At 41.7% G+C, this 13571-nt stretch overlaps 1 protein-coding gene across 1 annotated transcript in view; it reads right to left on the reverse strand.

Moving 5' to 3' along the window:
• Positions 1 to 383: 383 nt before the first annotated feature.
• Positions 384 to 13571, reverse strand: part of sema3c (sema domain, immunoglobulin domain (Ig), short basic domain, secreted, (semaphorin) 3C) — a 32859-nt gene continuing 19671 nt past the window's right edge. The window contains exons 6-18 of the mRNA XM_026326576.2: positions 12682 to 12772; positions 11493 to 11612; positions 11269 to 11411; positions 11076 to 11190; positions 10476 to 10545; positions 9148 to 9292; positions 8427 to 8649; positions 6614 to 6702; positions 5904 to 5945; positions 5512 to 5669; positions 4590 to 4657; positions 3846 to 3976; positions 384 to 2952 (exon numbers count right to left, since the gene is read on the reverse strand). Of these exons, the coding sequence (XP_026182361.1) occupies positions 2533 to 2952; positions 3846 to 3976; positions 4590 to 4657; positions 5512 to 5669; positions 5904 to 5945; positions 6614 to 6702; positions 8427 to 8649; positions 9148 to 9292; positions 10476 to 10545; positions 11076 to 11190; positions 11269 to 11411; positions 11493 to 11612; positions 12682 to 12772 (1815 nt within the window). The 3' untranslated portion in view covers positions 384 to 2532. The remainder of the gene's footprint in view (positions 2953 to 3845; positions 3977 to 4589; positions 4658 to 5511; positions 5670 to 5903; positions 5946 to 6613; positions 6703 to 8426; positions 8650 to 9147; positions 9293 to 10475; positions 10546 to 11075; positions 11191 to 11268; positions 11412 to 11492; positions 11613 to 12681; positions 12773 to 13571) is intronic.

Raw genomic sequence — 13571 nt, forward strand, 5'->3', positions numbered from 1 at the left:
TTGAGTTTTTAAAAAAGACAACCCTTAGCCCTCTTTGCAGCTGTGGGGTGTCCCAGGTATTTTCCACTAATGACTAATATTTCAAAGCAGATTTCAGTTTTAAAAAAATCCCCACAGATCCAAAATGGCTATTTCCTCTTGTTTCAGGTCATTGCCTAAAACCAATACCCTAATCTGTCTGACACAGCAATGCAGATTAAACTCAAATCAAGGTTTATCAGTAAAGCGTTGGAAGATACACTTCAAACTGAAGTATCTGCTGACTGTAAAATTCCCAAAACGCCAAACTATTCCTTGCCAGACCTTTTGCATGATATGCCACATGTCTGTATCTACAATGCTCACACAGTTTGCATTATGCAAATAAAAACACTACTTGTCTATTGAGCTGGGATTAATCTGAACAGATTTATTCAGGCTAACATGACATTAATAAATAGAAATACATATGTTTCATAACACTGAAGTTACACCGAGGTGAAGTTGACGTGATGCTGGTTGCACAGTTTTATCAAACAGGTGGAGCAGAGAGTTGCACGAGTGGAGGCACAACTAGAAAGTCTTTTCTCAAAATGAAAATAATTCTGTTTCCTCTGCAATTTGCAGATACAGTCATAGTCAGTTGGTGAAGTATTTATGTACACGCTGAAAACACATCTCCGCAAAACTCAGCACATTAAATTAAAAGGATGAAAACTAAATCTGTACACAAGCAACAAATAAACTTTATCTACATTAACTATGAATCTATTCACATTTAATTATATTATAGTTGGTCTAATTCACAGACTATCACTGACTGTTACTACTTCTGAATTATAAGTATGTCCAAAAAAAGGAAGCTGTTGTTTTAAAACATCTAAAGCACAGGAGTCAAACTCCAGTCCACTGTTTCCCATCTATCCCTGCCCTTGAAGCTTCTGATTGGATGGACACACCTGATCCAGGTAATCAGCAGTGAGTAGGGCAGAGTCCCTTGAGGACTGGGGTTTAATCCCTATGATAGCAATATCTGCTGATGCAGATTTTATGTATGTAGTATTACACTAACTACACTAACTACACTACAACTACTTGAATGTAAAAACTCACTTGTCCATAACTGCTAGTTTGTTTGCTCAAATTTAATCCAGATAATAATAGAAATGAATAATATGACATTTTGGTAAAATACGCTTATTTGCTTTCTTGCTGAGATTGATGCCACTATTGTGACTGTAAATATATAGCCACAGTTAGCTTAGCATAAAGACTGGGAGTGAGGGTAAACAACGTGCCTGGCCCTGTCCAAAGGGGACAATAAAATCTGGCACAAAAACTCAGCCGATAAACAGGAGAGCTCATAGTTGTTTTTAAACTTGAGCTTTGGATGCAGGATGTCAGCAAAATATAACAAGCTAATTAGTGAGAATCAGAAGCGCTGGTAGGTGGAGCTCTACTGGTTTCTCCTTGTTTTTCAGCCTGAACAGCTGCTGGCTCGAGCTTTACATTTACTGTTCGGTCTTCAGTCATATTGATCTTCTCATTGAACTCTCTGCAAGAAAGAAAATATGTTTCCCAAAATGCTGAGCAATTCCTTTGACAGATATCTGGTTTACTGATGATTCTTTATACACATGCTCCTGACACAGAGAGGCACATTCTTAGACATGTACATCCAACAACAGCTCTCCATTGATTTAATACTCCACTCAGTATTTTACTGCTGTTTCTGTTTGGGTAAAGTCAGTATTTGATTTCAAGCTTAAACTAATATTTCTTTACTTCCACCAATTTTAATGGGACCACCTGCCACCTGCGCTCTGTGTGAACAGGGTTATTTTGGACAATATGTCAAGCTTTAAACCTGTGAGGGGAAAAAAAAAAAAAACATTTTATTCGTACAAACAAACTTTTTATTACCCTACATGTGCTGAGGGAGCCGCGCAGGTTTTATTGAAGAGAGAGAATTAGGTAGTTATAAAATAAACCTGCACATGTGAGTAGACTAATAAAATACTGAAGTAATTCTTACATTAAGAGGTCACTCGCTGTCAAACATGCATCTGTCTCTCTTCTGTCCCTTTTCAATCTCCTGTTTATTATCGCAATTTTCAATGACCTCGGTTTTTTTCCCCAACAAAGATAAATTCAACGTGAGCCAGTATCTCTCTGATTAAAATGTGATAAGATCATTGACCCCAGCTGCTTCTCGAGGTGTATTATCATAAGACATCAGCTGAGACCACAGTTTGTTACCGACACTCATAACAAGGCCACGTCAGTTTGTGTTGTGACTGCAACAGCAAAAGAATAATGGCCAGTGTGCGCCTGTGTGTGTGAACTGGTGTATGTCACAGCCATCTGGTCATTGTACCTCATGCAAGAAACGAAGATATTGCTGATAACGACTCCTCCACACACACCTCCTCGTCTTACTATATATCCACAGTGCAGCTCAGCAGTTTGAGATGAGAGTTGGAAAATGAGGCTCTGGATAAAGAAACAGAGGAAGGTGTGTACGTCAGTCTCTATAGATGTCAGCCCCCTGTATCAGACCTCCGGGAGGTGATTGCGCCGGTTGCGGCTCTTCCTTCGATCCAGCAGGGGCTTCAGTTTGGCCAGGTCCCCCCTGAGAGGTCCAGGGGGCTGAGACTGCTGCTGCCTCTGCTGGAGGTTCTGGAGCTCCTTTCTCTCTTTGCAGTACTGTTGCACAGCCAGGCTCTCTGCAGGACTGAAGGCTGTCAACAGGACTTTAGGGTGCAGCGAGCTGGCCCAAGCCCATGGTGACTGCTGTTTGTCTGTCAGCATACTGACCATGGCATCGCTCAGCACACGCAGGCGGATCTTGGCGACGGTGCGTTTGAAGCCGTTCTCGGTGGTCAGGCAGTAGTAAAGGCCCGGGTCGGACAGCTGGACGGAGCGGATCAAGAGGCCGTTCTCCGTGGAGATGACGCGATCACTCAGCTTCACCTGCAGTTCACACAGTTAGGTTCAGAGATCCAAACGCACAATACACGAATTAAAGGAACAATGCAAATAAATACTGAATGAAGAGTTTAAATCTTATTATGGAAATAATTTGAATTATATTTCATTTTGGCCTTCTTGTAGTAGGAACAGGTTTATATTAACTAACTTCTGGTGCTCTGTAAACCCATGCAGGCTGATTTCAAAATATAAATGACAAAGTGAAAATTACTGTTAATTTAATAAAATCAGTTTAATGAAGCCATGAAAAAAACTTGAGACTTAACACTTAATGTTTATTCCTTTTCTAATAAAATCAGACATGTCACAGTGTGGAGGACTCCAGTGACTTCAGACAGTAAAACTGAAGTAATTTATTTTAAGACCAACTTCTATTCTTATGAGGAAATGGCTATAAAACGCCCATTTACTCTGAGCCTAGTCCACAGAGGTCTATAAAAGATGTGTCTTCATCATACAGGCGCTCTCCCTCCCAGCTTTATGTCATCTATCACAGCCTCTCAAAGTGCTCTCACCATTTAGGGGATGTCAAATATTTGTAAAATGTTTCCCTGCTGAGAATCCAGTAATTAGTCAAGGTCCACATCACATCTGATCTGTATCACCGCTCATTATGGGGCTCTGCTGCCAATGAATGTTCATTGCATCATTCCTCAGGTAATACAAGCACTGATCAAGAGTGAGCTCAGTTGATTGCTATGACATGATGAATGTTTGAAGTAATATTTGACAGCAGAGATGAGCAGCTGCCTATAGCTCAGAAGATGGACACTTAATGAGTTGTGTACCGAGGGATTCCACTGTGTCCTTGACTCCCCTTTACCTTGTTACCGATGAGCAAGGGTGAGCCCTGAGCCTTTAAATGCCAGACTGACCTCTTTCCTCCTGTCATTGTCCCTCTGAATAAGCCACCGAATTGAGGCCTGAGGAGACTTGGGAAGACACTCCAGGAAGGTGGTGTTGTTTTTCACGCCATACTGAGTCATCTCGACTGCGTTTCTGTAGGCTGTAACACACACAAACACACACACACATGCTCAGAGTCATGGGAGGCACATTAGACGTCACTTGCTGACAGACACAAAGCCCACAGATGGACAAGAAATCTGTCTTCAGTCCCAACAGTGAGACTGAAATGTTGACACAAGGCTTAGTCCAACACCTGGAGCACAAACAAACCCCATTCACGCTTCTTCACTTTCTACAGACTAACAAAACAGCATTCATTGCACTTGACCAGGGCAGTTTCATGTGATTTACCAGGTTGTTTGTGTTACAGCTTAATGGTTAAAAAGTCAGCTGGCTGTATGACAGGCCTGTGACTAATTAGTGGTAATAGACATATGGTTGGTTCCCCCAGCTCCTGTTAATTTAGACATGTAAACTGTTCACGGAGAGAGAACGCTGTGGGGAGCAAATCTTCTCCTCTCATTAAACTGCACCCTGCCATTCAACTGGGTGAATTCTTGTCAAGAATGTGCACTACCTGGACTTACGATCACACACACACATCAGCAGCTGCAGACTGTTTAGAGACTGCAGAGTTTAACCGTTGTTTTTTTGTTGAAAATTTGACCCATTAATAATATAAACACTTTGATTAGTGCAGCTTTTATGACCTTTCAGATTGAATCCTCTGCACTGAGTGAGTGGATTTCCGTGCATGATGTCCTGCCTCCTGCTTCTCCTGAAACAAGAAAGAAACATGTATAAATGCACTACATACTACTACATACAGAATAAAACACACAATCATAACAACCTTCCCTGCTCTCGTATTAAAACCGTGGAAGGAGCTGTCATCGCCAAAAACAAGATGAGGAAAATCTGACTGTGTTATTCCACCCAGTGGTGCACACTCACACATAACAACTTGAGGAAAAGAGCATGTAAGCTGACACATTTCAGAAACATTTTATGCAGGAAAACAGGGGCTGTGCTTTTTTGTTCTGCGACCAAACTAAACTTGACCTGCGTCTGACTGGAATGTCAAGACACAGGCAGCTGGACTGGAGAGGTATCGGTTTAGAAGTGAGGTATCACTCATACCTCCTTGTCTGTGTTATGTCTAGACTGAGGAAGGGAAACAACAAAAGCAGAATTAGTGAACTTGCTTCTATGGAAGTGTGTGCTGAAGGATCCCAGTCATGTGATCTGTTTAGCTTCAAGTTAGCTGCTCTTTTCCATTCCTGCCATATTGTTGCACATCTGTGGGTGTGGTTCTTTGATTGATTTCATATTTGTTATAGAAATGCTGAAGTTGTTGCCTATAAATGACTATAAATCATGAGAATATTATGGCAAATTGGAAATAAATAAACACAGATGAACAGAAATAGTGTACACCATTCAGAATATTTGCTATGGTTTATTTAACACGTGAAAGTTTTGAATAGCCGCCTCCACGATCAACACCCATCAGCACTGCATAGTTTTACTCTCTGCAGGGGACACTACATACTTGTTACGTGGAATTTAAAGATACTGAACACTGGCACTAAACTGCAGTTATAAACCCTAAAACTGTAATGCTTTGTGCACCTTTTCCCCGTGGGATAGAAGCGTGAGCAGCTGAGTCCGTCCCAGGCACAGTAGGGGTCTCTGGCGAGGCAGCAGTCGGCGCAAGCCGAGCCGTAAGCGTGGCAACGGTGCAAGGAGACCTGCGAGACCCCGAACTCCGAGCTGACGTACAGCTGTTGCTGCAAAGTAAACAGTTCAAATGTCAGCCGTCCTGTTTGTCTTAATAAGTGGCCAACTGACAGGAAAAAGAGGCAGGGCCCAGAAATAATTATGGCTTATTATTTCCTGGCTTTTGGGAGGTTTATTGTACACTAGAGATTTCTCTTGCGTGCATTGTATGGTAGCTACAGACGATGAATAACATTTGAAACTCAACGTAACATGCAAGAAGCCAAAGCTGGAAGGAAACTTACTTTTTTTGAGGATATTCTTAAATTTGTAACAGGAGCTTGGTACTGAAAAAAAAAAAACACATACAAGAAGCAAGTTCAGATTTTTTCTATATTGCATTAACAATCATTGTTATAAAAAGGTGGGAATATTAAACACTGGGAAATGTGATCAAATTTGTGAGTGATGCTAACCTTTGTTGATTTTTATTTCTTGGCATGAGAGTCAAAACTATTCTTTAAAAAAAACCCTTCATATTGCAGAGAACGGCTTGTCAGACTTTTCTTAATAAAAAAAGGTTTTCATGGCATAACATGGTATATTCATATTGATAGAAGTGAGCCAGGATCAGGTTCTTGACACACGTCTTTTGAGAAGAAATGCATTTTAAAATAAACCTTTTCTGATTGAAGCTGCTGTACCAACGGTGCACGGGAAGATCAAAGGGGCCACAGGCTTTAGCTTTGCTCACAGGCTGAGCACGTTTTAGCGATTTGAGCTAAGATAAAACAACATGTGCAAAGGTTCACTCAGGGCAACAACCAGGCTCTTGCAGCATGTTAGCATGTTTCTCATCATCCTACACTGCAGAACGTCCATGAATGTCACCATGCCTGTGTCTGCCTGCCCTGCGGCCTCTGGGCTGCAGCCAGAAGTGCCCTCTTCCTCGCTACCTTTGACTCTGGCAAAGAAAAGGGATGAAGTAAGAGACGGAGAGAAATAGTGTGCAGACCTTAAACACTTCCAGCTCTTCCAGGATCAAATCTTCATTCAGGGAATGATTAGTTGGCAGGACAATCACCTTCTGTACTGTACCTTTGTCTGGGGGGAGAAAGCAGACGTGATGAATTGCAACCACACACTCATTTACAACTGTCTGAAATAGATATGGCTACACACACTTAACAATAAATGCCCAGATTGTGTTGTTAGTAAAACTAGAATACAACAATTGCTGGTGGTAAAAAAAAAATAAATCTGTTTTTCTTTGCCTTTGTTTGCTTTTGAATTAGGCATGATCGCTATGAACAGCTTCCCTAGCAAAACCAACTGTGGCAGGAGTGGGAATGGGAGCTCTTAAGCTCACACAAAGGAGGACAAGGGCCATAAAAAGGGCAAACTACAACACTGCCGCCATCAATAATGCTGTCCTGGGTGTTGGAGCAGCAGAGCAGGGAGAAGACTTTACAGTAACAGCTCCTGGAAATGTGTGATAAGAGTGTCTCCCTCATCCTTGAGACAAAGCACCTTTCTGGGTGCAGAAATGATTAGACAGCACTGGCTTCTCTTCAAGAATCCAGGCAGGAGAAACAGAACAGAGAGGCTGCTGGATAAACACAAGCAGCTGCAACAGAGAGTCCCAGAGCAGCCTGCTGAATGCAAACATGTGCACATGAGCATTAACGCATGCATAATTATGTACGCACACCAGCAGACACACACACACACACATATATATTATTCTGTTTAACCACCATGTTACATACAAGGAAATAAACAGGTGTATATTCTACACTTGTGTTGCCTGCACTGGTGGAAATCACCAAGGCAATATTTAATCCCACACACATTCTGTCTTTGAGCTGAGAAAATGATTTTCTAAACACATGACAGTATCTTGAACTGCTGACATTAGGACTGACATTTTAATCAAACACAAGTCAAATAATCTCAACCCACGTGCAGGTTCTTTCAACTAATTGAATAAAAATAAGATGAAAAAAATAAAGGAAGGAAAAATAGAGGACTTTGCCTTGTCACTCTGACCTTTATGAAGCATAAAACATGTAAGAAGAGGAAGAAGAAATTAATTAATTTCCCAAGAGGAAATTAATTTGTAAATTTGTAGTACGTTAGCATAAGATAAATAAAGATTTGTATTTGTGAATACAAATTGTAAATCAATTTGTAAAGGTCCTTGAGATGATTCTTATAGTGATCTGGCTCTATACCAATAAACTGAACTGAACTGAATTAATCTCCGGTACATGCTGTGCCAAGTCTGTGTTTTCATTTTAAGCCACCACACCCACAGTCTGTTATCGGTTTATCTCATAACCATCTGGGGGAATGAGAATCATTTACTTAGGAAACACCTCAGTGATAACTGAAAATGTGCCTCTGTCATTGAAAATGTGTTTTCTGATACCTGCCCTGCCTGGTTACAGTGACTGTGGTGGCGCCACAGCTTTAAAAAAGGCCAACTGCTATTTTAGTGTACGGGTGCTATGATGCAGGCTTTATAGCTAGATTCACTTACCCTGCAAAAACACACATCATAGAGGAATCTAAAATCCTACTACAATACCTAAATGTAAACTTAAAATATGTATCAAAGATTAATTTCTTTTTTGTACTAATTATCTGTGCAAATTGAAATAACCTACATCCATGAGTTTAGTAAAATAATTGCACTTTCTATTGCAGGCTCATCTGGTTTGCAATTTCTGCAATATCTACTTTGAACTAAACATGGAATCATTTAAACTCAGTTGAGAAGCAATATAATTTGTGGTCAGTCGCCTATAATTTATTTTCATTCATACCTGTGCCCAGGAAAAGCACGTGGTAGGTGCCGTCAGCAGCCATCACCTGGTCCACGGCCACTGATGTGTATTTGTAGTCAGCGTTGGTCCGGACCACCAGGGGTCTCTTCCCCACGGGGTAGATGGGGTTGAACATGACTGGATGATTTCGTACAAAGGTCACCACATCATCCGGGAACTCCTTTGTTGTCTTGATGTCAGGTGTGAAGGCTCCACCAGGACACTGGAGAAACAGAGAGAGTATGTGTACATCGCCTAAAAAAAGAAATTATTCTTAGAGTCTAACCAACAGTGAATCAATGAGAGGTTTCCTGGAGCCAATGTTTTATACAGACCAATTCCACTTTCTATAGAAAACTCAGTAAATGTATTTGTTTGTGTAGGAAAGTCTTTGAATGGCACGATGATTTAATGACTTCATATTGTGGATTTTGTTTATGTAATTTATTTGTGTGTTTCATGCATCGGTTCATAAAGTGTCAAGGATGTTGGAGTTCATTCCTTTTATCGATGGAAAGCTGTTTGTTGTTTGGTTGGAAAATCATTAACGTAGTTGATTTTTTAATAAAGCAGCTGGAACTACAAGATTTGACCTCTCCTGATTTTTGTTCCCTCTTCTGGCTTGAAACGTGTAATATGACAAGTTAAGATTCATATTTTATCTCACATTTTGTTTTGGAACCAGCGAATGGATAAATGAATGACCTAAAACTGAACTCACCGTCCCTGGCCTTGGATAAGGAATGCGTCCCTGGAACGCCACCCACTGAAAGTTGGGGCCCTCTCTGTGAGCGAAGGGCCCGTTGAAGACGGTCAGGATGTCTGCCATGTTGTACACACACACTGCTGAGCCTTTAAACACGGAGCTGAGGAAATGAGATGCATACTTTCATCACACACAACAGAGACCCACCCAGCACAATTTTCTGTAGTAGTTTATTGCGATCACTGTTTCATTCGATTTGTGTGCGACTCCTACAGTTTCACCTACTTCCCCCTCAGTGATCTTACGTGGTTTGGCCCAGTCATTTAAAACCATAGTGCTAAACACATAAAAGAGACTTTGCTGAAAAGGGATCAGAAGCATATTGTGCAAAGTGGGGACAGAAGGAGGAAGAAACAAAATATGGAAATAGGAATAACTTTGAGTTGAGAGCAATCAAGGAGCTCCCTGTTTGGTTTGGCTGTGCTCTCTGAACCAGGATACACTGCTGTAGCCTTTCCATGATCCTGAGGTAACAAGCGAATCAAGGGGCTGTGACAGTTTCACCCGGGCTTAACCAGACAAACTCAAAGAGTGCTCGATGAGAACAGATAGATCAAGTGACCACTTCTTTAACCCATGCAACCCTGCTGGGCCATGACGTTCTGCTGAATCAGAGGAAGTTCATCAGTTGATTCAGTGATGTTTCCTTTACTTACCACAGATATTTAGATATTTTTCAGTGTAGACGGTCTGTGTGTATATACATTTACAATTACATTTGAATTTAAATGTGTCATATTCTTATTTTTAATTACCTGCTTATTCTTTTTTAGGGTTTCAGGATCAGCACCTAAGCTTTCAGCCTCAAAACTCTTCTGTCTTTCAAACTGACAAAACATTTGTCCCCTTTTGTCTTCACAGCAGACAGGGAGAAGATGAAATATTACTTTCTCCTTCCCTGAAACCCAGTGAACAAAGCTCTGGTTCCATCTATCTGAAAAATGCATACGAAGCATAAAAGACAAACCTCCCTGGACTCAAAAATCCCGCTGTGTGCTACTATGCTGTGAGAGAGATCCAACTATCCACTTCATGGGACACATAAATGCACCACCATCATAAGGAAAGATCATCAAAACGATGGCCATATGGTGAAGCCACCGGGACTCTGTAAGTGATAGCTCATCATCTGAATAAGCTGCTCTGCAACGCGACACGTGATGTCTCTATGTAACAGGCCCTTTGACAAGCACATTGCCACCTGCTGATATCCAGTCAGTGATTACCATAACCACTGAGCCCTGCACGGGTGTTACACTTGGCTTTATTGCTGCTGGTCTTACCTTGTGGATGTGAAGACTCCGAACAACAACAAGCCCTGGGGTTGATCAGTTTCCAGCAAAAACACACTTTCTGTAAGGGAAAACATATTCGTACACACACAGGCAAACACACACACAGGTCTAAATAAAAATGTGCAATCAACTCATCCCTGAAGAAAGATTGCCAAAAGCTGATGAATGCATGAATTAACACCTGCACATGTTGACAGATGGAGTGTGATGACTTGTTTACAGTTTTTTAAAGCTGAGGCTAAGAAAGGACTACAATAATATGCTCATCAACAAAGCCAATGTAACCAAAAGCAACAGAGCAGTTGTTATGAAAATCGAGAAAGGGTTGCAGACCGAATCCTGACCAAACAGAGGACGGTCCATGGATTGTTTGTGGAGAAAGCAATGGCTTGAAATCTTGGTGCACAAATAGGAAGATTCCAAGAATTAGGAAGGGCTTTTGGCCATGTATTGTTTAAACTCCAAAGTTTGTATTAAACTTGTTCCACAAACCAGGGGATATATAACAGAGCCTGGAAAGCTCACGTTAAACACGACAAAAAATACATAAAATGTTTTACTATCTATGTGTTCCTCTATTTTACTCACCAAGTTCATCAAAATGTGTTTCAGTACCATCCTCCTCCAGAACTGAGCACACCATCCTGGCTTTAAGGAAGGTGGTCCATTTGTTCACCAGGCTCCGCTGTCCTCCAATGTCATTCTGGTGACAGAAACTGCTCATAGTGACTTGAAACCACAGACCATGCAGCATTGATTAGACAAAAAGAAAGGTGCTTACTGGGCACACTCTGGCCACCATGGTGTGGATGTTTTTAGTGTTTCCATTGTTATCGGTCAACCTCTCACGGAAGAAAAAATACAGTTTGGCATCATTTGGGTCTGTTCCATCCGGTATCAGGTGGGCATCAATGAAGATTGGCTCTGAATGAAAGGAACAAATTCAGTGAAATAAATAAGTGTGTAAATGAATCAACATGTACTGCACAGTGTGTGTGTTCTCACCACTGAGCCACTTTGAGTTGTGCTGGTCTGTCCGCACTGCGTTTCGCTGGGTGAGGCTCCTGAAGATGGCAGCATCTGTCCCCATGAAGTCAATGTACATGCCTGAGAACAGCTCCTGGTCTACAGAACACACACGCACGCACGCACGCACGCACGCACGCACGCACGCACGCACGCACGCACGCACGCACGCACACGCACACACACACACGCACACACACACACACACACACACACACACACACACACACACACACACACACACACACACACACACACACACACACACACACACACTTCAATAAAATGCTCACACATTTGGTAAGCCCTGAAAAAAGGCAATAGTTCATGAAACAAAGAAAAGACCACCGGTGGCTAATAGGCTAAGACACGCCGACTTTTATGATTAATTTAATGAGTGACAATGACTCTAAATATGTTCAGATTTAACAGTCTGTGTGTGTCCTGCTGCTAATAAGTGGCTGTGTACTCTCCATAACCACTTCATGCTTTTTATCATTCCTTTCCTCTCACTTCATCATCAGTCAGTTCCAGGCCATGTGTTCTGGGGGATGTGGGGAAAGTTTGGAGAGGACTAGGAGTACGTGGCCCACATTCAAGCTGCCCCCTTTAGGTTATTCCCCCCCTGTGGCTCCCTCCTGGCATCACAGAATCCAGTGATTAGCTGGGAAAGCTGCAGCTGACATGGCACTGTTCAGGTGTCAGAAAACAGAGCTGACGGTGCAACATGTTACTGTTAACCATGTGAGCAATGACCCAGTCTCCTCCAGCAAATCAAGAATCAAAGGAAACAAGGTGGGAGACAGGAAGTCTGACCTGAAGGAAACAGACTGTTAGCCTCTGTGCTTAACTTTCGCTCTGAAAGTGGGTGGTACTTAGTTGAGCATGGTAGTGTTTTTTTTTCCAGCACCTGCTGAGTCACTACAGCTCCTGCACTCTCTGGTGTGTTTTATCACATTATAAAAAACAGTGGGATCCAGACAGTTTATTGTTGAACATAATAAAACCCAAATTTAGCAGACAAGCACAGTGTTTTGATCTCTCATGGTCAACTCTCCCTCTCATTTGACCAAATCAGTACAAAGGTTCCGACAAACACCACAGAACGTGAATCTGACTCAAAAGTTTTTCAGCACTGAAGGGGTAGATTCAGGTAGGAGGAACCTACTGAGCATGACGGAGACTGTGTTCACTTGAGGATTGAAGGAGCACCTCCCTTTTCCAGAATCAGTCCTCGAGTCAATGTGAAAAACTTGTTCCTGTCAGAGAAAAAAGAGGAATTTAGCGATTTTAAGGACAGTGACAGTTTTATAGGACAAGTTATTCTTGTCTTGTGACTTTGACTACAATAAAACTTCATGTACCAAAAGTCCCACAGAGTAGGCCTGCTCAGATTTCCCTCCTGAAGCACAGCAACAGTCCTGCCCCTGTCTACTCTAACTGGACCATGTAGGACAGTAAAAGGAACATTCACTTGGGCGGAGAGAAGGAATTTCCCTGCTAATATGTTGGAAAGCTGCTGGAAAGACAGCCAAGATTTAACCTCCCCCCAGGTGGCCGACTGGACAGTCCAAACACGTTTTATAGTAACTTAGTAAATTATTGCCCCATCCTATGCAGGTCTGGCAAATGGTGGTGCAGTTACACGAACAGTCGGTGACGTCAGTGGAAGAGCATTTTCCCAGGAAAATATGTCTGTTTGCCAAAAAGGTTCTAGACAGAGACCGACTCTGTCAGTGAGGTTCAACTAAGCCCCCTTCAATCAACCTTCAATGGGCAGAATAATGTGCAAAGTTTCACACTGTGTGTTTTTATTAAAGTTTTTTGAAGAAAATATTATGTCTTAAAACGTCTGGATAGGAACTTTAAATAAGTGAAGTTTTTAAACACAAAAAAAATTCCTTATACTTTTACTTAAATTTAAGTTGTGAATTTGTTTAAAAAGTTTCATCCTGAGGAACTAAACCCTTATTTTCCCCATGTATTCCCTTGTCCTCTGCACTGCAAGACCTGGTAAAACTCAGTAAGGCAGACAGTTATTGCACTGTTTGCATCTGA

The sequence above is a fragment of the Mastacembelus armatus genome, chromosome 23, assembly GCF_900324485.2.
Source record: "Mastacembelus armatus chromosome 23, fMasArm1.2, whole genome shotgun sequence".
Taxonomy (NCBI): domain Eukaryota; kingdom Metazoa; phylum Chordata; class Actinopteri; order Synbranchiformes; family Mastacembelidae; genus Mastacembelus; species Mastacembelus armatus.